This window comes from Lutzomyia longipalpis, chromosome 4 (genome assembly GCF_024334085.1).
Source record: "Lutzomyia longipalpis isolate SR_M1_2022 chromosome 4, ASM2433408v1".
In the NCBI taxonomy this organism is placed as follows: domain Eukaryota; kingdom Metazoa; phylum Arthropoda; class Insecta; order Diptera; family Psychodidae; genus Lutzomyia; species Lutzomyia longipalpis.
In genome coordinates, this window is record NC_074710.1 from 2669006 (window position 1) to 2690706 (window position 21701).

The 21701-nt window shown below is 36.5% G+C and overlaps 4 protein-coding genes across 10 annotated transcripts in view; 1 reads left to right on the forward strand and 3 right to left on the reverse strand.

Moving 5' to 3' along the window:
* Nucleotides 1-9671, reverse strand: part of LOC129795476 (uncharacterized) — a 31317-nt gene extending 21646 nt beyond the window's left edge. The window contains exon 1 of the mRNA XM_055836788.1: nucleotides 9037-9671. The gene's annotated coding sequence lies outside the window, so the exon portion shown is untranslated. The remainder of the gene's footprint in view (nucleotides 1-9036) is intronic.
* The window catches only part of LOC129795447 (mediator of RNA polymerase II transcription subunit 1), a 1235552-nt gene that overhangs the window by 528676 nt on the left and 685175 nt on the right, over nucleotides 1-21701 (reverse strand). The gene's annotated exons all lie outside the window — the stretch shown is intronic.
* On the reverse strand, nucleotides 11479-14990 carry LOC129795682 (uncharacterized). Its single transcript, XM_055837149.1, has 3 exons — nucleotides 14877-14990; nucleotides 14702-14754; nucleotides 11479-12718 (listed from the first exon to the last, which is right to left on the reverse strand). Exon 3 carries the CDS (start codon nucleotides 12678-12680, stop codon nucleotides 11931-11933), a length of 750 nt encoding a protein of 249 aa, XP_055693124.1. The 5' UTR covers nucleotides 12681-12718; nucleotides 14702-14754; nucleotides 14877-14990; the 3' UTR covers nucleotides 11479-11930.
* Nucleotides 15696-21365, forward strand: LOC129795572 (zinc finger protein 436-like). 7 transcript variants are annotated; one of them, XM_055836970.1, is made up of 6 exons: nucleotides 15696-15846; nucleotides 15913-16048; nucleotides 18403-19090; nucleotides 19729-19875; nucleotides 19958-20464; nucleotides 20553-21365. In XM_055836970.1, exons 3-6 carry the CDS (start codon nucleotides 18590-18592, stop codon nucleotides 20871-20873), a joined length of 1476 nt encoding a protein of 491 aa, XP_055692945.1. In that variant the 5' UTR covers nucleotides 15696-15846; nucleotides 15913-16048; nucleotides 18403-18589; the 3' UTR covers nucleotides 20874-21365. The 7 variants fall into 7 exon arrangements, with proteins under 7 accessions (XP_055692945.1, XP_055692941.1, XP_055692947.1 ...); XM_055836966.1 differs by having other exon boundaries at nucleotides 15697-15846; nucleotides 18189-19090; XM_055836972.1 differs by having other exon boundaries at nucleotides 15697-15846; nucleotides 18439-19090.

Sequence of the window (21701 nt, forward strand, 5' to 3'; positions counted from 1 at the left end):
GTGGCTGGAGATGTTTTCTCCGTCGCTGACGGTAGCCAAAAGAGGCAGAGTTTTCGCTGCCAGAGCCCAAGAGCTCTTTCTTTCTCCTCATCTAGGCGCTCTCAGCGCCTCTCGTTGGGAATAGCCAACACACACCCCCCGGGTCTCAAAAAAACAACAAAAAAAAAATGATTCAACCCCTAATATAAAAATAAACTAAATAGTGACTCTACGTTAAAAGCAAATGGATATTATCTACAAAAACGAGTATGTTGAGAGAGAATAGGAAAAAAATACAATATGATCCCATTAAATGGAAATCAAGAAAAAATTTTAAAGATTTTGCACAAAATCAAGCCTTCGCATAAAGGCCGACCTAATTTCTTAGCGCCAGCGAAGCAGCTTCATTATAAATTTATTTGACTTCTTCTTTTCAAGTCATTTTATTTTTATCAAAACAAATTTTATCATTCACGTTAAACTTCGAGAGTAGATATTGAGATAACTTTATCCATGCACTTCGCATTCATCTCGTCTTCCGCCCACACGGCGCTGTTCAATTGCAATCATCCTGAGTTACCCGGGAGTCTACGCGATCTCTTTTTTTTTTCTTTCCACCTGGCCACTCATCTTCTGGGCCAACCACTGTATTGTTGGGAGTGAAGGAGACATTCCTGTCCGAGCGAGATCTTATCTCATATCTGCGCTACAGACTACCGAACATAACCTGTCCCGCACACACCACTCACAGAGACATCCCTGACCGAGTGAGATCTTATCTCATATCTACACTACGGCCTACCGGACTTCTCGAGCCACACACACCACCAGCGGACATTCCTGACCGAGTGAGATCTTATCTCATATCTACACTACAGCCTATCAAATGCCGCCGGTCACAAACACGCACACGCAGGCACTCCTGACCGAGTGAGATCTTATCTCATATCTGCACTACGGCCTATCAAATACCTACGGTACCAACACATCACACGCAGCATTCCTGACCGAGTGAGATCTTATCCCATATCTGCACTACGGCCTAACAAATACCGCCATCACACTAGGCTGAATGCAACTCATAACAAGTGGTTCAAATTTTCACGATTAACCAAATTCTCAAACCCGTAGTCCCACAAGAAGATTAACAATCTTGCAACGAACAGGTGTTTGTTCAACGAGTACAACGTTCTTTACCCTGAATAACGCCCATCTCAATTGTAACTCTCTACTGAAAACACTTCATGATAAAATACAAATATTTAAATTGTGACGTCCTTAGACGGTTGAGGATTAGACAAAATGCTGGCTAATTTAAATAAAGAATTGTATCGCAAATGTCGATAACAATTTTCCTTCAATGAACTCAAAGTTCTTTTACTTTGAAGTTCTTATTTTTCTCCCAAAACTACACGATAATGGTCGACCTTCGTGCAAAAACATGGGCTTTTAATTGGAATCGTAGCAGAGAAATAAATTCTTTTCAACAATGGTTGATTCTACTTTATACGAATTCCAGCGAACAAGTTGGAAACAAAAAAGAATGACACTATCGCTGGCGATAGGTCTGGCCAAACTTGTTCGGCAGCCAATTTACTATGTCCTCAATTCACAAGGAAAAATTATTACTAAAGAAAAGTTAAATTCTCTCAACAACTTACGCTTACGCAGATAAATCCTTACAATTGATGAAATTTAAATGAGAAAAATCCAAAAATAATAGCACTTGTTGTCTCCTGATGATCCATCCGATGACCTTGCGATTCCACTAGCCTGGTTTGATGTCCTTCCGATGAAACATTGCTCTCCTTTTCGTCTTCATATCCTCCAGTTCGTACGTTTGACCGTTGACTGACACCACTTTGCTCTTCACCCATGGGCAGAATTTGGCTTGCACCTTCTTCTTTGCGTCGGAGAGAGTAAAGGATCGCCTGTACACCACATCCCCAACCGAAAATCTACCTGGTTTTTTTCTTAAATCATATCGCTGCTTAGAGGACTCGTGTGACTTCTTTAAACTATCCATCGCTTTTTTTCTAGCTAATTTTAATGTCTTCATCTTATCATCAAACGTCGGTACTGTATTCACATCCTGATGCAAATATTCCTCCGCGTGAGTGATCATCTCCTGTCCGAAATTCAAATAATACGGACTAAATTGCGTACCCTCATGAATTGAAGATCTTATCGCCATCCCTATTTCATTTAAATGGTTGGGCCAACCTGTGTGCCTAGTGCCTATATAAGACTTTATCGCGGTTAAAATCGTTCTATTTACCCTTTCTGTCGGATTTGCTTGCGGCGTATACCCCGCCGTAAACCATTGAGTTACCCCAAGATTTTTCAAAAAAGATTCTAACTGCCCAGACTTAAACGCACTACCATTATCAGTAAGGATAACACGTGGAACTCCAAAAATAGGAAATACGTTCTGAGACAATACCTTAATGACAGAATTAGCTGTAGAATTACGAAGTGGAAAGAGAAGTACGTACTTTGTTAATTTATCTATCAACACAAGAATAAATTTATGCCCCAATCTACTCGGCACTAAAGGTCCAATAAAATCAGCTGATATGTGTTCCCAAGGGCGTGTTGCTACTACATGCTTTCCCATTGGTGGTGTTAGGTCATAATTTGGAGATTTAGTCTCTTTACAAATTTCGCATTTACGGATATAATTACGCACATCCGTCCTTAAACGAGGCCAATAAAAATTTTCTGTTATCCTACGAAAAGTCTTAAAGAAACCAAAGTGAGACGAAGTTGGATCATCGTGGTATTTTTGCAAAACCGCCAGACGTTCTTCCTTAGGGATACAGCACCGCCATCTATAACTATATGTATTCAATGGGGTTTTGTACCTAATGTACTTATAAAGTCGCCCTTGCTCAATCTTGTACTCCGAATATTTACTTGGTGATTTCTCTACTTGTTCATATAAATCTTTGTACCATTTATCATTGACAGTTGAAGTTAAATTAACATTTCTTGAAAGAAAATCAGCTACTACGTTATTTTTACCTGGACGATGGATTACTTCAAAATCATATTGCTGAAATTCAAGCAACCAACGCCCTATACGACCGCGAGCTTGTTTTTGCGATAGGATCCACTGTAAAGCAGAGTGATCCGTTTCAAGAAAGAATTTTTTGTACAATAAAAATTGAGAAAATCTACGGAGACAAAATAGACAAGCGAGCGCTTCCTTTTCTGTAGTGGAATACTTCTGTTCCGCACTAGTGAGCTTACGTGAAATATAACATATGACTCCCTCCTCCCCTCCAGACTCCTGAACAAGGACTCCCCCCGCACCAACATCGCTAGCATCTGCACGTACGATAAAAGGCTTGGAGTAATCTGGCAATTTTAAAATTGGAGAAGAAACCAAAAGTTTTTTCAATTCCACAAAACCCTGATCCGCCTCCGGGGTCCACCTAATGTTCGACGGATTACCCTTAAGCAAATCTGTCAGAGGAGCAGAAATACTCGCAAAATTAGGAATGAAGCGTCTAAACCATCCTGCCATACCTAAAAAATGACGTAAACCTTTAGCTGTTTTTGGTGTTGGAATATTACAAATCGCCTGAATTTTACCATCATTAGTGCTTAACCCTTTTGTGCTTAATGTATATCCTAAATAATCTAACTCAGCCATGCAGAATTTTGATTTTTCTAAATTAATTGAGAGATTAGCTTTCTTCAACCTTCGTGCAACTTCGTTCATCGTTGAAATGTGAGAATCAAAATCTTTTGACAAAATTATGATATCGTCCAAAAAGCAAAAAACATTGGGTTCCAAATCACACCCAATTACAATGTCCATTAATCTTGCCATTGTCATGGGGCTGTTCACTAACCCAAATGGCATTCTCTTATAACAATACATTTTTCGTCCTGGTATAGCAAAGCTAGTTTTAATTTGACTTTCCTCATCAAGAGGTATTTGTAAAAATGCATCACTTAAGTCAATGGACGATAAATATTTAGAACATTCGATTCTATTAATGATACTTTCTAAATTGGGAATTGCATACGCGTCTCTAACTGTTACTTTATTCAAAGCGCGAGCATCAATGCAAATTCTAATTTTTCCTGATTTTTTCATTACAATATTCGGTGGCGAATTCCAAGGTGAAAACGAAACTTCCCTAAGTACACCCATCTTTTTAAGCCTTTGGATTTCTTTATCTACCGCTGGCAATAAATGATAAGGGACCGGATAAGAAGGTTTCCGTACAGGAGGATTGTCGCCGGTATCGATATTATGTTTAAGAATATCGGTACAGCCGAAATAATCATCAGTAGTGATTAGAAATTCTTTAATTGCTGAATCAAGTCGCGATCTTTCTGAATCAGATAACACAATATAATTTTTTTGACTTTCTACTGGGGTTTCTAAGTTTGCTGACAGTGTGTTAATCAGCACAGGTTTGATTCCAAAGGCATACCAAAAATCTATACCCAAAGTTAGCGGGACAGAAATCTCTGGAACTAACAACGTTGGAATTAATTTAGTTTTCCCCTTAAATGTTATCATTAAATCGACAATTTTTGACGAAAGATACGTTGAGCCATCAGCTACTCTTACAGCAATATTAGAGGACCGGGGTATTAATTTAAGAGTTTTTACTAAATTCATACACCCACACCCTAATATACTTTGTGATGCACCGCTATCAAGCAATCCCAAAGCTTCATCAATATCAAAAATTTTTACGTTAAGATGAGGACGATTATCTCCTTTCGGAAAAATGAAAGGCAATTCATTCTCAGACGGAGAAGAATTGTGTAAACTATCGAATTCTGAAAGTATTTCATTATCTGAATCCAAATCAATTAAATTATGTTGCACGGATGAACAAAGAGTTGAATTAAGCATTGTCTCAGGAAAACTTATAAGATCTACACTGTCGGAATCGCCAACAACGGGGAGATTTTTTGACGATTCCGCGACCTCAGACTCACCCTGAATTACTGAGTCGCGGGTGGTTCCCCCTGTTCTGGATTACAAACTGGGCACAGACCATGAATTGTTCCTACTTTTCCGCACTTAAAGCATACATACTTGGGTCGGGTTTTACACTGCTTAACACTATGACCGCTATTTTTGCAATAAACACAAATTACGTTGGAATTGGAATTATTTGAGTTCTGAGAATTGTTGCGCCCCCCTTTCCGCCCATTTCCGTTCTTACGTGTTGAATTATTTCCATTTTCTTTACTGTTCTCACCCCTCACAAAATTTCCTCTGGAAACTGCGGCTACTTCTTGATTATTTTGCGAAGAATTCCCCCCGCACCAACCATTTTTCCCTTGGAAATTGTGCTGAGTTTGCGAGTTCCCCCCGCACCGACCATTTTCCTGTGCATCTGATTGGGATTCTACTGCATTTATTCTTGCGTTCCTCTGCCTCCGGTCAAGGTAATCATACGACCTATTCCTTTCTATCAGTTTCAATTTCTCAGAAAGTTCCGCCAAACTACGGATATCAAAAAGAAGCAGTGCGTTAGATATTGAATAATGCAAATTCCTACGGATTAAGCGTATTTTTTCTGACTCAGGGATATCCTCCACTAACTCATCAAACAATGCTAACATCGACGCAAGGAAAACTTCCGCATTTTCTCCTACACCCTGTTTTCGTTCTTCGATCTTCTTCCTAATGGCAAAATCACTCTCTAAATTGCAAAAAGCACTGAGAAATCTTACACGAAACTGATCCCATGTACAATTCATCAACGTCTCCGAATAGGTATCGTACCACACCTGAGCTCCCTCTGATAAAAGCAACCTCATTGACCAAACTACCTCCTGGAGTGGCACTCCCTGTACCATCGCCATTCTCTCTACATCCCGCAAGAATATCTTTGATGTCTTCTCATTACGATTGCCGGAAAATTTTAATCCCCAATCTTTCAAATGCAAAGGTTTTAAACGTCTTGGTGCCTGTATATCTACACGTCTCCCTGACTCACTACGCGGGGTATGGCTACCTGACAAATTTGGTTGTGGGTGGGGTCTGGAAATACTCATCTGTTCAAAAGAATGCTTCATTTCCTCTATCATTTGACTCAACCGATGGATCTGCAACTGTTGCTCATTGTATTCCTCAACCGAAACACCACTGTAAACATTCCTATCCGTTGGAGATGTATAACCACGATTGAGAACACTAAACTCAGGGGCATTTCCATTCAAAGAGGATCCTGACGCACCTCTAAACGTCTTATTAAGAACATGACTATTCCTTGGACTGGGCTGGGGTTGTTGTACTGCGTTATTGGGTGGGGTTCTACGAGGAATAGTTCCTCCTTCTATTCTTGGAGTTTTTGTTATCTTATCACGCAAAAGTTGACGAATTATCGCTACCTCACGAAGAGCTGGCCCTGTAATTTTTCCTTTGGGATCGCGAGCATCCGAAACATAATTAAGCGTATTTTCAATATGTTTTAATGCCGTAAAGTTCCTACTTGACTCTCTGTGAATGTCAAGAGACAATCCTATATCCGCTCTAAGTTGTATTAATGACTGCAAAGCATCATCACGAACTTTTTCCGCATTTCCCTCAACTGAAAACAATGGAGCTCCATTTTCAACCGCGGCTCCCAACAAAGTTCTAGCCTCTTCTTCAGACGATGGAAACTCTAAACCGCGTGCTTTTAATTCCCACTCTAATTCCGCAATACTTAAACACTCCACGTCAAATCTTTCCTGATCCATTTCACCTTACAAAACTACAAGAAAAATTAAACTAAAGACGAATTTACCTACGCAGTGGGGTGAAATTGCAAAAAAAAATTTAATTTACGTGGGATTTATTTTTCATTCAATGTTTCCCAATTTTTCAACAAAGTTTCAAACCCTAATTTTAAGCTACGTTACTAATAATTCCACCGCGCAAATAAATTTCACGACACTACAAAACTCTCAATTGGCCATTTTTCACATCCACCAAGACCTAATTACCGTTACCGGTACCGCTAACCACTTTTTCTTTCCCGAAAATTACGCCAAATCACCCACAAAAATTAACCTCTAAACTCCCAATTTCGCGGAAAAAACAATGATTTTTTCTCAAAAATTCCCTTCACAAATTAGGATGAACGGGTGGGTGGGTTTATGGGTACTTACGGGTCACCTTTACTCATAAAAAATCCTCAATTTCTTCTTCCTTCCTTCGGTTCGGGCAGCTTGCAGTTGTGTCCCACGATGGGTGTCGCGTTTCGCGTCGCTCGCAGAGGCTTTTCCGTGACGAATCTCGGTGAAATACCTTGCTGTTCAGGCTGCGTTGGACTGGATTATTTTGCTCGGGCGCCAATGTTACAATTGAAGATCTTTTATTGGCCACAAATTGAATTTTGTACAGCGGTGGCCGGGGCGGTGTGGCTGGAGATGTTTTCTCCGTCGCTGACGGTAGCCAAAAGAGGCAGAGTTTTCGCTGCCAGAGCCCAAGAGCTCTTTCTTTCTCCTCATCTAGGCGCTCTCAGCGCCTCTCGTTGGGAATAGCCAACACATTTTGAAAACAGGTTGACTTTTCACGTGTTGACACGCGTTTGGAATAATAGTGAAGTTATAATTTCTTTTTCTCCTCTCTTATTTCTCTAATTCTTCTCATTTTGATGAGTCCATCATACTGTTGAACTATATACATAAAAATCTATCAGTGTAGGCCCTAAGCACTAGTCTGCAAAGGGCAAAATAAAATTTTATTCTATCAGTGTAGTAGATGTTAAAGCTCAAGCACTTTAGATTTTCTTCTTTAGCAAGAAATTATTTCCAGAATAAAGATTATTTGAAAACAAAAAAGATTTTCGAAAAACATTAGAAAACAAATGTCAAACGTTCAAAAGAAATTTTAAACATTGAAATAAAAATTAATTTCAAACGTTAGAAATAAATTTCCAACTGTACAATTAAAATGTCAAAAGTAAAAGAAACGTTTAACGTTAGAAAACAAACATCAAACTTTTCAAAAGTAACGTCAAACGTGAGAAAATAAATAACAAACATTTGAAAAATAAATGATAAACGTTAGAAAAAGAATTCAAACGTTAGAATTTCACGAAAAAATTGTTAAAACCTAACCTATCATTAGTCTAACATACTCTTAAATAGGTAGATTTCTTTCTGTCTACGTCCTTAAAATTCATAACGTATTCAGGTAAAAGAAAAAGAAGAAAAATGAGAGAAAAAGAATTTCTTTTATACCGAATTTAATTCATTTTGGATTAGCTTGGATGCAGTGAAAGTTGATCTGTTTGCGCGCGTGCAAAATTTATATAAAAATTGGCTAAGATATAAAAAAGACGCGGTGATATCGATTTGGAAACGAGTTTAACAATCTCTTAAGCAGCACGAGGTTAAATTTTTTAATGAAATCTCTTTTTCCATTAATATGACATTGAAGTTTCTGGTTTTTCTTTTTCGCTTTTCATACCTAAAATGTGATGTGTATCTTCAGGTGTAATCGCCTGCATATTTCACAACAAACGTCATTTTATATTGAATTTTCTTTCATATGCAGTGCAATTTTCATCAAACACCCTCCTCTTGCGATTCCACCGTGACTCTACTATTTTAACTCTTTATAGTTTTACTTGTTGTGAGAATTTCTTGGGTGTGATTGACCTGATGGTGTTTTTTCTTTTGCACAACTTTATCTGGAGTTTGATAGTTTTGATGAATTTAAATGAGATGTAATTTTTAATATTTTCTCTTCTAATTTTCATGGAATTGTACTTTAGGATTTTGAATAATTGCAATATTTTGGAGTGAGATTGGTGTCTTCTTCAGGTCTGCGTTTTTTTGGAATTTGATTTTACAGGAAAAAATTTTCAAAATATAATATTCATTTTTAAAATTGACCTTCAGTTGCTATAAAATGATGAGCTTTTGATCTTTGCCACTTTAGGCGCTCTTTGTCAAGTTTATAGCAATTGCAGGAAAACTTTTATTAAGATTAAATTTTTAAGAAAAAAAACGGACGAAAAAAACGCTATGTAAGAAGAAGAAACCTCTAGTCGTGACTTTTAGAAAGTATTTAAATTCACATACCTCCGTTATTGCTGTTGGGTGCTTTATGTATGTATATATAGAAAAATATGAGACACAAGAAGAGAGCCAAAGACACGGAGATTATATCCAATGTAAATATATGTATGATCCAATTGGTATTCGCTGATTCTAGTTTGCACCTCTTTTCGTCTGTGGTTCGAATGTTAAACAAGAATCAACTTCAAAACTCTCCTCTATGGTTTGTTCACTGTTTCACTTCTTTGGCCATTTCGTATGGCTTTGTGTGGTGCAGAAGAAGTTAAAACAAGAAAATAAAAGGGATTGTTTAGAATGGGAGATCACTTTGAATTTTCCGCGTGAGCGTCCTACGGCAGTATTTGGCAACAACAACAAAAGTTCCACAAACGCGGGAAAAATCACATAGAAGGGAATCCTTTCGTGGGAACTTTAAAAATCACTCAATCACATCAATTTTCCATCACTCTTAAGGCTGAAGAAAATCCCAAATTTTTCTTAGAGTACATTTTCATTGGATAAGGAATCCACACTGAGGGCAAAAATAAAACCAATTGGATTGGTTTGTGCAAAAAATCTTAACTTGAAAAGAACTAATCGCGACTCTTGTGCGATATCATCGCAACAGGTGTTCACGGTCGGAAGTGAAATGAGAGACTGAAGCGCTAGTCTCGGATGGAGCTCGTGGTGGGTCTCGGTCGGTTGTTTACTTGAGAAGTAGAGGCTTCCCCGTGAGGGGGAGGGATTGCGGGGTCTCTGAAGCACACCAAGCGAAATTCTAATATACAACCTATGCTATATGGCAGCCACACTTTAATGCCTTTAATGTTTCATGCACACGGTCACAGTGAATTGGTTCATTTTCAGTGAAGTGACCACTAAAATAAACTTTTGGTACTTTATTGTTGAGGAATCCCCAAAAAAATAAATAAATATTCCGTTAAAATGAGTTAAATAAACTTATTTAAATTTTTGATTAAAAACAAGAGAAGAATGGAGGAGTCTCATTGCTTTAATAGAAGGCCTCTATACAGGTGGTTGGATGTGATTTAGAACAGAACGAAAATGTTGGATTTATGCAAAAGAAGGCAGTTGAGCTGGATAAATAAAAATTAATTCTCTCTTGGAGTTTGAGATGAATTTTTGCAATAAAAAAAGTTTCTTTCATGTCTTTTGAGCATTTTAAGTAATAGGTAATTATAAAAATTTGAAAGCAAAACATCGCTGGAATTCAATGCCTATCGCGTTATTTATCAATGATTGTACAAAAAACAATTTTTTTGATTTCTTTAAACCTACGACCTATTCACACGCAACAAAGCTGCAGATTTTAAAAGTTCTCTCCTTCGCGTTTACATGAAACATATAGACAATGAAACATTTGTTCTTTGTATCATAATATTTTATTTTTATATTTTTCGCCTAAAACACTTTCCTTTGATTTCTCATACGGAAGTTTATCGTATTTCCAACTTGGAAAAATTATTAACTAAATTTAAACTTAAAAAAAAATGTTTCAGGTATCGATTAGCGGTTCAATGGACGCGAAAGGGTTAATCCTGAAGTAGTAATTTTAAAACAAAACATAATATTCATAAATTTACTAAAAAACATTTCAAGAAATTTTTTTTGTTCAAGTCTTTTAACCCCTTTCAATTCAATGAACCTAAAGAAAATTAATAAAATTTTGTTAATTTTCTTTTTCTACATTAAATTGCAAATATGCATAGATCATGAATTTTTCATGGTACAACCAATATGTGTTTGTTTAAATGTTACACAGTGTACGTTGTTGGTAAAACAGGTGCGAGAGAAAAGGCAAAAAAAGAGTTGGAGCACCCCAAGATGATTCAGTGGAAAATTAAATTAATTAAGGCAAAATATTGTAAAGCTCATATGCGAGATAAATCGATTGAGGGGTGGTCTAGCTTCTGGTCTAACTCCGCGGGATCTGTGGGAATTTTCCACCCCATTTTGCGTTAACCTCCAGACTGTGGGGATGATTTTCCACAGCAGTAGTGTGGGAATTTATTTCACATGAGGGATTTCCTTGAAAATCATCAAACTAAACTAATAAAATGTTTCAAGGGAACTTCTCTATCATTTTTGTCAATTTAATATGTAGAATATCTCTATATAATGAGTATGACTAAAAATAACATCTAAGCCAAACAACGGGGAAGACGGTTGTGCTAATTGTTGCAATTTTGCAAAAGAAAATTAATACCCCTGCGGGAAAAGGCATGAAGTATATGTAATTTAATGTGTATAATAATATGTTTTATCCCTTGTCACTGAAAAGACATCCACAACACGGTGGAAGATGGTAAATTAATTTTTTTTTCTTACAACAAAATTATCTCTGACCTTTCTTGGTTGTTGATGGCAAAGTGACGCAATGTTTGTGTTGTTGGCGCGGAAATCATTACGATTTATCAATCGAATTATAATAATTTTAAACGTTGATTTTTTTTCGTTTAGTTTTATTAAGATTTCGTCTATATTAACTCTGTAAGCCCTTTAACCCTTTCATTAGTTTAAACAAAAATATACGCGCTTTAGAATTTTTTCTTTCAATTGTGCATAAAGGTGCATTAATTATATTTTACTTATGAAATATAGATATGTATTATATTTTAAAGAAAGCTACAGTTTTTTCAGTTAACCCTTTCGCGTTCTTTGAATCATACATCGACCCAAACGTGAAACATTTTATTTTCTCAAAATTTTTAGGAACTGTATTGTTTTTCCAAGTTGGGAATGCATTAAATTCACACAGAAGATGTCAAACAAGACGTTCTGACTGAGAAATATCCTCTAAAACCATCCATAGAATAAATATCACAATAAAAGAGCGAATGTTTCAATGATTCTCGTGTTTTTATGTTTCACGTAAAGGCAAAAGACTTCAATTTTGATTACCAGCATTTTTGTACTACTGTTTCCATGCATAAGTCCCTATTTTTTGAATTACTACAACATCGAACGTACTCTTGGACGCAACAAGATGTATAGGATGGGTCGGACCAATTTGAAATGCAGGCCCAGATGCCAAAGTTGCAAAAAAATATGTCAAATTGGGGCTGACTTGTGTTAGGCGGCGCTGGTTGCGTCTGAATTTCATGATTTGGCGGCTTTTGTGTAGGCTGTTGCGTTGGATAATGCGTTGGCTGATACGTTGGATGTTCTGTTGGTTGATGTGTTGGTTGATGTGTTGGATATTCTGTTGGCTGCAGTGTTGGATAATGTGTTGGCTGTTCTGTTGGTTGATGTGTTGGATATTCTGTTGGCTGCAGTGTTGGATAATGTGTTGGCTGATACGTTGAATATTCTGTTGGTTGATGTGTTGGATAATGTGTTGGATATTCTGTTGGCTGTTGTGTTGGATAATGTGTTGGCAGATACGTTGGATGCTCTGTTGGCTGCAGTGTTGGATAATGTGTTGGTTGATATGTTGGATAATATGCTGACTGTTCTGTTGGCTTCAAAGTTGGCTTCATTGTGGGCTTCTGTGTTGGCTGCAAATATGGCGGCTGCTGATCCTGAGGTTGTCGTTTTTGTTCCTCAACTAAATCTTGTAGACTTCCTGAAGCTTCTGCTTGATTTGTCATTGAGACAATCAAACAAAATCCAATGTATCCCAGAATTATTCCTGGAATTACCTTCATAGTGCTCTTAAAGCTAAAAACTTGACTGATCTACCAACCTAAAAGAAAGCTTCTTTTATATGAATTTCTTATACGATTTTTGTCAACACAGCAATAAATTCCACCGTCTGGTGCACTTTGATAATTAAAATGTTATATGTAATTTAAATGTTTATCAATTTAATTTTGGAACATTTTTATTTTCATACTAAAACTCATTTGCAAATAATGCAATTAATTGTTATAAAAATATGAATACAAACTGATGCAGAGGATGCAAATGATCAGTTAGGTCCTTTTATTCAGAAGAGTTGAAAAGAATTATTATTCTACGTCAAAATACTATAAACTTTACAGAATATTCTAGACTATGCCTTTCCATATCCATATTATTATGTTTACAACGTTTACAATAAAATTAGTTTCATAAAAAAGAATTTCCACATAAGAATGCCCTTGTGTGACAAATGATCCATGAAAAGCATTCGGAAATGTGAATTTCCTCACCATCGTAAATCCATCATTTTGTCGCGATGCACAAAATGAAAGCTTCTTTTTGCGCAAAAGCTAAGAATCGAGTTCTATTTAATTTTATAGGTAAACTAAAAGTTTGGCAATAAAACAATATAGCAAACATGGGAAATTTAATTGCTCACAGGGCAGGAGTGTGAAATTAAACGACTAGAAGGCAAAATGTTGAAAGTCTCTAAAATCTAACAATTCTTGCTGTAAAAAATTAGACGTGCTTCTTCAATTTTCTTCTCACACAAAAATCTCCACTGATGGTGGCCCTAATTTCCAATTAACAACCACAATCAAGTGTAGTAGCCGCACGGTGGTTAATTGAACCATATGTAGTATTTTTACCTGGATGGAGAATCCCCAAGTGGAGAGAAGCAAGAGGAACATCTACAAAATTTCTTTGTTCGCAACGCTAAAAGAAGACAACTCCGGTACATATATAGCTGATCTTAGCAATTCTCGGTTAAGGCAAGAAGTATGCAATTATGGGCTCACCGTGTGTCTACTTTAATGGTTCTTTCCTCACAAATGCCTCACCTCTGTTTATACTTTGCTACTCAATTTTTGTTCTTTATTTATAATATAATTTTAATTCAAAGCTAAATTGTGATCTCTCATTGCAAGAAATATCTTTAAAAAAGTTTTTTTTTGCTTTTCTTTTTTTTAAAGTGGGTTTTAAAATCTTTGCTAATTGATCATGAATTAAACTTAATCCTAATATGCCTAGAATTCGTTTTTGAAAATGGGAATACTGACTTGAAAATTAGAAAAAAAAATCAAAAAATATTCTTGAAATTTTACACAATTTGCCCTAAATATATTTATTTTACTTAATCTATGCTACATCTCACCGAGAAAATCTTCTAAATATCTTTTGTCCTAAAGTAAATAAATAAACAAAAATAAATTAAATCTTAATGTTAAACAAAATAAATTTCGTTGCATAGTATATTACAAAGTCTTCCCGCTTCTTATTCTCCAATCTCATTTAGGTCTGGATTGTGAAAATTTCACTGGCGGAACAGAAAACACACCAAAGATTTCTCATTGTAGATTGCAAACCGAAGAAGTCGCGAGATTCTTGTCTCGTCGTGTGGCTCACGGGAAAATTGGTCTTCTTTTCGATGGCGTGCCGCTCATATAAGAATTTTACTTTCGCACTGTGCAATGCAGCTTCCTCATTGACATTCCAAATAAATTGGATTAAATCCCCTTTGGTGAGTCTTCGGGCAATCTTTTTTTTCTTTGGGAAAATGGCGGAATCTCAGGACGCCACGCGCTAACCTGAAAAATTTAAATCTATCCAACCGTTACTATCACTTACAGAAAAACATTCTTTTAATTTTCCAGACATTATTTTGTCTGCCCAAATATTGTTGTTTGTCTTCTGATAAGTAAAAAAAAAACAATCACGAGTGTCCTAGAACGTAAAAAATCGTTATCAAAGTGCAACAGAGGGTGGAATTTATTTTGGTCACTTTGTGTTGGAAAATCAATGAATTTTTAGTATAAAAGACCACAATTTTTGCACAGTAGGACATCAGTTTACATCACATTCTCCTGTAAAGTTCTCCTTTTGAAGAAAAAAAAGTCGTACAATGAAGATTTATTTGGTAGTCTTGATATTTTGCTGCATTGCCATGCTAGCAGTTCGAGGGCAAGATGGGAACAATCAAGGAACGGATGGAAACGCACCTGAAGACGCTGGAAACGCACCAGGAGATAATGGAAATCAAGGTCAGCCCAATCCACCCCCATCACAATCTGGAACCATTCCCGGTATTTCCTCTATGCCACCATGCGTCCAACAGTTTATTGATTGCTTAAGAAATAATGTTTCGAATCCGACAAATTTACAATCCTGCTTTACAATCCTTACATCTTGTGCACAGAAGTAGTAGATGACCAGGATTAAGATGACTACAAAGGCAACATTTAAAATTATCAAAATGTAAAATATTATAAACATTATAAAGAATAAAAACGCACCAGCACCTTTAGGCACATTAACTATGTCTTTTATTAAAAAAAAAAGTCATTAAAAAACGTTTAAAAAATGAGCCACCATCTTGTTTTTGGAAATATCCTTTTTGATCCAATTTTGAAACAGTTTCTCTTTTAAAATTAACCTCTCGCCCCAGCTTTTTCAAGCCACAAGGCCATCCTCCAGTGTTAATTTAAAAAAAAAATAAACGGAACATTGGAAAGTCAAGAGAAATGGCGTCAAAAACTGCGTCCTTTCCAAATCGATGTACAAACGTTCAATAATAAAATTGCAGGCAAGCGAGGTTGAAAATAGTCGAAAAAAGATTGTGTAATCAGAGAAAATTTTGAGGAAAAGGAAAACTTTTCCATCAACAATATAGGGCGATTCGAAGTGCTGGAAACTCTTCATATCGAAAAAAAAACAGTTTGACGGTTTTGGCGCTCTTTTAACATTTTGAAAATATTGTTTAGAATTTGTAACGGCCAAAAAATGCGTGTGTAGTGGCAAAAATTGGAAACTCCGTGGCGGCATCGGGAAGAAGAAGAGTTTTGTGTAGAAATCTTTTATTTTCTTGCTGTTCACAGTGGAGAAAAACCAAAATTTAGATGGGAAAACGTGTAAATACTGAGAAAATAATGTTACTGGGCACCGGGTAGAGAGCTATGCTGTACAGATGAGGTATTTTCCTGGTGAAACCCATTGTGGATAATGCAAAAAAGTATATAGAAAATTATCTTACCTAAGGAATGTCATCGACTACGAAAGACTTGAGTTTCCGTGAGCACGGCCTTTTCTCCATCCATTTTTCCTGCAATCCAGGCTGCCACATAAATTACTGATAAGTATATTTGCTAGCTCTAAAGTGGTGTGGTGTAGAAAGGTAAATATTTACATGCCCACGAGCACCGCACTGATAAAGTTTGTCTCCCAGAATAAACAAATGGGGCTTGAGGAGACGTGAAAAATTGACGCATCTCCCCCGACATCGCCCATTTGAAGTTTCTTCCTTGATTTAGTATTCAAATTTTTTGATCATACCCATTAATTTTTTATGTGGTTCACCAAGTTTTTGCCATTCAAAAGTCAGTTAATTGCGCGGGCAGAGGTGGAATATCGGCTAAATTGCCCGCCAATTGTTTGTGGGTTTTGGAGCGAAGAAGATCTAGGCGGGGGATCTGCTTTGAAATTTTTCTGTAGAAGACTTCCCAACTCTGTTTGGGAATTCCACCCATAAATATTGTTCATTCATGCATTAAGAGATCTCCCTTATGGAAGCTTTGCTGTGTTTACCTTCAAATTGAGGTTTCCTTTCGATTTCCGCGTTTATTTCTTTTTATTTGTAGCTCTTAAACCTTTTAAAGATTCCAATTGGAATTGTTGGGATTTCTTACAAGAATATTCAATTCAAGATATTGGATCCTATTCAGCGACCAAGAAATTTTTGATATACTTGAAACTTTAAGGATTTCTTGGTCGCAGAATACGACCTATTGTTTAAAATATTTTCTTTAATTTTCTTAAAATTCGTCAATTAGATTTTTATAGTTTGTTTCTTTCTTTAATAGTGTTTTTTTTAAATTATTTTTTCCAGAACACAGAAAAGAAATTTCTAACTGATTTCTAAAACAAATTCTTTGTCTTTCTTTCATGAAATGACAATAGAACGACTAAAAAAATAAACTGTCAAAATCTTATAACTTTTTAATTGAAAAAAAGATTTTAGTCAAAATCGACCCTAATTAAAAAAAAGTTACCTAATTATGTTCTTAAGATTGAACACGGAAAAAAAAATAGCCAAGGTAGACACAAAAAATATTTCTCCCAGCTATTTGGCGTTAGAATATAATAATGTCCAGGGTAGAAATGAATTATGTCTCTCCCGCAGGCATTTGAAATTTCTAGCTCAGAAATTTTAGAGAAAAATCAAAACATTCAAAAATTAGGTTATGGGATGGTGTTGTTGACTTTCTCTGAAGAAGTGCAATTTTCCTGTGGACCCATTTACAGTAACATCTCATGATTTGTCGGAAAATCTCACAGTTTTCCCGGTGATTTATGAAAATGACCATGTTTATGTGTGTATTGGAAAAAAATGACAAAACTTGTGTGAGGCAGTTAAAATTCTTTTGTAGCCGAGACTGGAGCTATAACTGGCTCGAGTACAAATTATGCGTGGCAGAGACATATAAGAATGTCTGGCTTGGATATATGTCAATTTCTGTACCGTACAACTTTTTTTTCAGTGAAGGAACATAGTTACATAATTTTTCACACCAGTAGTATCATTTTGCTTTCGAAAAAGAAGGTCTTTGAAAAATTCAAGTATTCTGCGTATAAAGATGCCCTCACGTTGTGGATTCCTAGAGCCCTCTAGTTCTTTTTTTTTGAAAAATTTATCGTTATTTCATATACTTCGGGTGCCCTACATAATACAGAATTATATAGAAGTTTTCTTGCAAAATTTAATCAGAATTCATGAATTTTCCGCGAATGTGTTTCAATTAAACATGCTCGCAGCGGTAATAAAAAAAAGTCTGGCATCGCGACCAGAAAATTATTCATTTCGTCATCAGTTGATAGCCAGGAACTGAGGTAGAAGCACACATAAACTTTTTCTCTCCTCATTCGTTATCAAGAGACGCGTCCCATTAAATTGTCGAATGGCATTGCATATTTTTTCCCTCATCGATTGAAAGAAAAAAAAACTCGCGGTGTTTAAACAATTGGAAACTGCGATAAGGCCACACTTATGTGCCTGCATTTGTATTGAATTTTTGATGACGCTAGCACATTTGGGTGCCTCTCTGTGCTCCATTTTCCCATTTCCATCGCGATGGTAGTCTCACAGAAATTGTTGCCTTGCGTCCACACACGGTCCGCGGGGTATTGGCGAATTGTTGTGGAGATTATGTTGTTCTATGTGGGGACAATGGTGCGGTGCTCGTGATTTTCTATTAAAATTTATGAGCAAAAGAGGTGGAGGAAGTTCTCTTTTTTTTTTTAACTTGTGTGACCCAAAGAACCTTCATTTCCTTTTACACACCACGAATGACTTTGTTCAGAAGAGGTGGTGTAAAAAAAAACAATATCACTCCGTGCATGCATAAGTAAATGAGGGATTTTCTTATCAAGAGAAGAAAATAAAGCTCACACAAATTGTGGATGGAAAGGAGAATGAAGGGAGACGATGTGGAGAGAAAAAATTTCAATACTATTTCACGCTACTAACCCCAGGTGTTGGTGAATTTTATTCTCTTTAAATACATTAAGAATTTAAACGCCAGTGAGGATGGACTTAGAGGTGGTGGTGCTGTAGTGAATTTTTTTTTATCTTATAAATGAACAATATGTGACTAAAAACCAAAAAAAGAAAAAAACGAAAATTTCTTGCCAAAAATAACCCAAAGGCAAACAAATAAAAATGAGAAAATCTCGGAGATTGTCTCAAAAGGCAGCTGCAGCTGCAAAGTCAACAAAGATTGCCAATAATCCAAGTAAAGTACCAAAGATTGAACCAAAAGAAGAACCCCGGAAGCCACCAATTGTGGCGATTGAATCACCAAAGAATGAAGAAAACCCCCACACGGAGTCAAGCCCAAAGAGGAAGAGGAATACGAAGAAGTACATTTGCGATGTCTGCGAAAAAAGCTTCCAAGGATTGAATGATCTTCGGAAGCACGCAAGGATACACAACGACGAACGACCCTATCCGTGCCCTCAGTGTGACAAGAAATTCCGCCAGGCAGGTTGTTTGAAGAATCACGTAGCGTCACAGCATGGAAGCGATGTGCAGTACATCTGTGACTACTGCAACAAAGCTTTTCCCATTAAGGAGCGTTTGAGACTCCATCTGCGCATCCACACCGGAGAGAAGCCCTACAAATGTACAATCTGTCCTAAGCAGTTTGCACGCGGTGGGCAGGTTAGTACCGAAAGTCAGTAAAGTAATCTTGCAGTTAACTGAATGATTGAATGATCGATCATTTTCAGATTAAACGGAATATTCGTTTGATCTGTAGATGAAATATCCATTTGCTCAGTAAACGAAATCTCTATTTGTTCAGTAAACGGAATATCTGTTTGCTCAGTAAACGAAATATCCATTTGCTCAGTAAACGAAATATCCGTTTGCTCAAAAAACGAAACATCTGTTTGCTCAGTAAACGAATTAACTGTTTGCTCAGTAAACGAATTAACTGTTTACTCTGTAAACGAATTATCTGTTTGCTCAGTAAACAAAATATCTGTTTACTCAGTAAACGAAATATCTGTTTGCTCAGTAAACGAAACATCTGTTTACTCAGTAAACGAATTATCTGTTTGCTCAGTAAACGAAATATCCGTTTGCTCAAAAAACGAATTATCAATTTAAACCAGCAAACGAAATTTTCGTTGGTTAGGTAAATGAAATATCCGTTTTCCAGTAAACGAATTTGCCGTTTAAATATTGTAAACGAAATATCCGTTTCATTCGTAAACAAACGTTTTTTTTTATCAACAAAAAAATCTTTGCTCAGTAAATAATCGGAAAAATTACATAATGTGCTATTGCTCTTTTAGCTGTCGCAGCATATGCTCTCCCACAATGGTGTAAAGAAGCATCGCTGCAATTTCTGTCCAAGCGCCTTTTCATGTTCGGCCAATTTGAAATTGCACACCAAAGCACACAACGATGAGCGTGACTACACGTGTCACAAATGTGGCAAGGTAATTTTTGCTATATATACGTGTTGCAACAATGCTGCATCTTTTTTTTGCCTCTTCATTGAATTTTCATCTTTGTGCATAGAGTTTTCTGCGTCCGGATGCTCTCAATAAGCATCTCACGTGTTTCCATGGCAATGTGAAGGCTTTCCATTGTCCAATTTGCAAGAAAATGTTCAAAGGGCATTTGCCGCAGCATATGCGTATACATAAGAATTTGAAGCCTCATGGATGCGCTGACTGTGGGACGGCTTTTACACAGCGGAGTCAATTGGTGGTGCATCAGAGGATTCATTCGGGTGAACGGCCATATCGATGCCAGGTGTGCTGGCAGGCATTTGCTCATTCGAGTGTGCTCAAGTTGCACATTAGGAAGCATACGGGGGAGAAACCCTTCAAGTGTCCCCTGTGCAATGGGGAGACGGCTTTTTCGCAGCTGCCGCACCTCAAGAAACACATGCAGGCCATTCATAAGCAGGACAAGCCGTACATGTGTGAATCGTGCAGTCAGTTTTTCCGGACTAAGATCGAGCATATGCAGCACGTAGCTGAGTGCGCCAAGCAGGAAGAGCAACAAAATGGAAATTGGGAGGTCAGCATATGCTTCTTCTGCTAATGATTTACTATCAAATGATTTATGTGCATATGCTTCATCTGCATATGCTTTTTCTACTTCACAGAGCGACACTGAGGACAATTTGGAGACCCCAATGGCGCTAAGTCGTATGCGTTTACTCGTGGCTGTACTCATAAAGAAAATCAGCTCAGAGGAACGTCTCAAGGTGTTGGGCTTTGAGAAACGCTTAATTGACAACGTACTAATTGATTCACTGAAATTCGGCAAACGTCCCGTCTGTGAGGATGAGACAAAATCCGAAGCAGAGAGGTTGCGCATAAATATTCGCGAATTGCTCGATTGGACTGTACCGCAGCAATTTATGGAAAAGTTCAAAAGTGAACAAAAGAGCACGGAAGAATTGCTCGAAGAGTTGGCCAGCTAAGAAAAAAATGCGTTTGTCACATTTTTAAATCAATTTTAATCATTAATGCCATAATAGTTGATTTATATATTTAAAAAAAAATGCTTTTAACACAGCAAACTCTTGCATGCATTCACAAGTTTCTATATATAAAATACAAATTGTTGCACAGTATCAAACTAACTTCCATTGGTGGTGGGTGAAATTCTTAGAGGTCTTCTTGTAGTTTATTCTTTTATTTTTCTTAGTATATCTTCTTATTTCTTCTGGGAAAGATTTCCATACACAAAGAATCCATTTATATGGCCTTCGATTCTAGTCCATAATTGCCATTTTTATTTTTAAAATATTTTATGATTTTTAAGATGATTTTATTTAGGTACAAATCAACCCCATTTTGCCATAAAAATCATTTAAAAAAAAGTTTGAACAACTATGAAAAACCCACCAGGTAAATGCATAATTATGTAGTTATTAAAAGGAATTATGCAATAAATTTCAATTTGATGTTTATGTGTGTTTTATTTCTTTCTTGTACAGGAGAGACGGAATAATGTAGTTTCAGTCAAGGTTTTCCTATATAAAATCTAGTAAACTCCTTTGTCAGATTTTGAAAAAAAATAAATTAAATTTTCTTGATTATTCAAAGATATTTTATAGAAATTTTAATCAAAATCGGAAATAGGTGATCGATTTAACTAAAAAACCGAAACGAAGTTAACCCATTTTGTCACATTTATAACTTATTGGGAGATTTTTACGGTTATTTAATTTCATTTTTCTCTTCAAAACTCGAAATTTTATATCACAAATTCATTTTCTCCAATTTTTACAGCGATTGAAGTCAAT

What these genes read in the sequence shown, in the direction of transcription:
- LOC129795682 (XM_055837149.1), bottom strand. Translation starts at nt 12,680, where the DNA reads ATGAAGGTAATTCCAGGAATAATTCTGGGATACATTGGATTTTGTTTG.
- LOC129795572 (XM_055836970.1), top strand. Translation starts at nt 18,590, where the DNA reads ATGAGAAAATCTCGGAGATTGTCTCAAAAGGCAGCTGCAGCTGCAAAG. An exon ending in AGTTTGCACGCGGTGGGCAG is followed by an intron (nt 19,091 to 19,728) that starts GTTAGTACCGAA and finishes TTGCTCTTTTAG; the next exon opens with CTGTCGCAGCATATGCTCTC. An exon ending in AACAAAATGGAAATTGGGAG is followed by an intron (nt 20,465 to 20,552) that starts GTCAGCATATGC and finishes TCTACTTCACAG; the next exon opens with AGCGACACTGAGGACAATTT.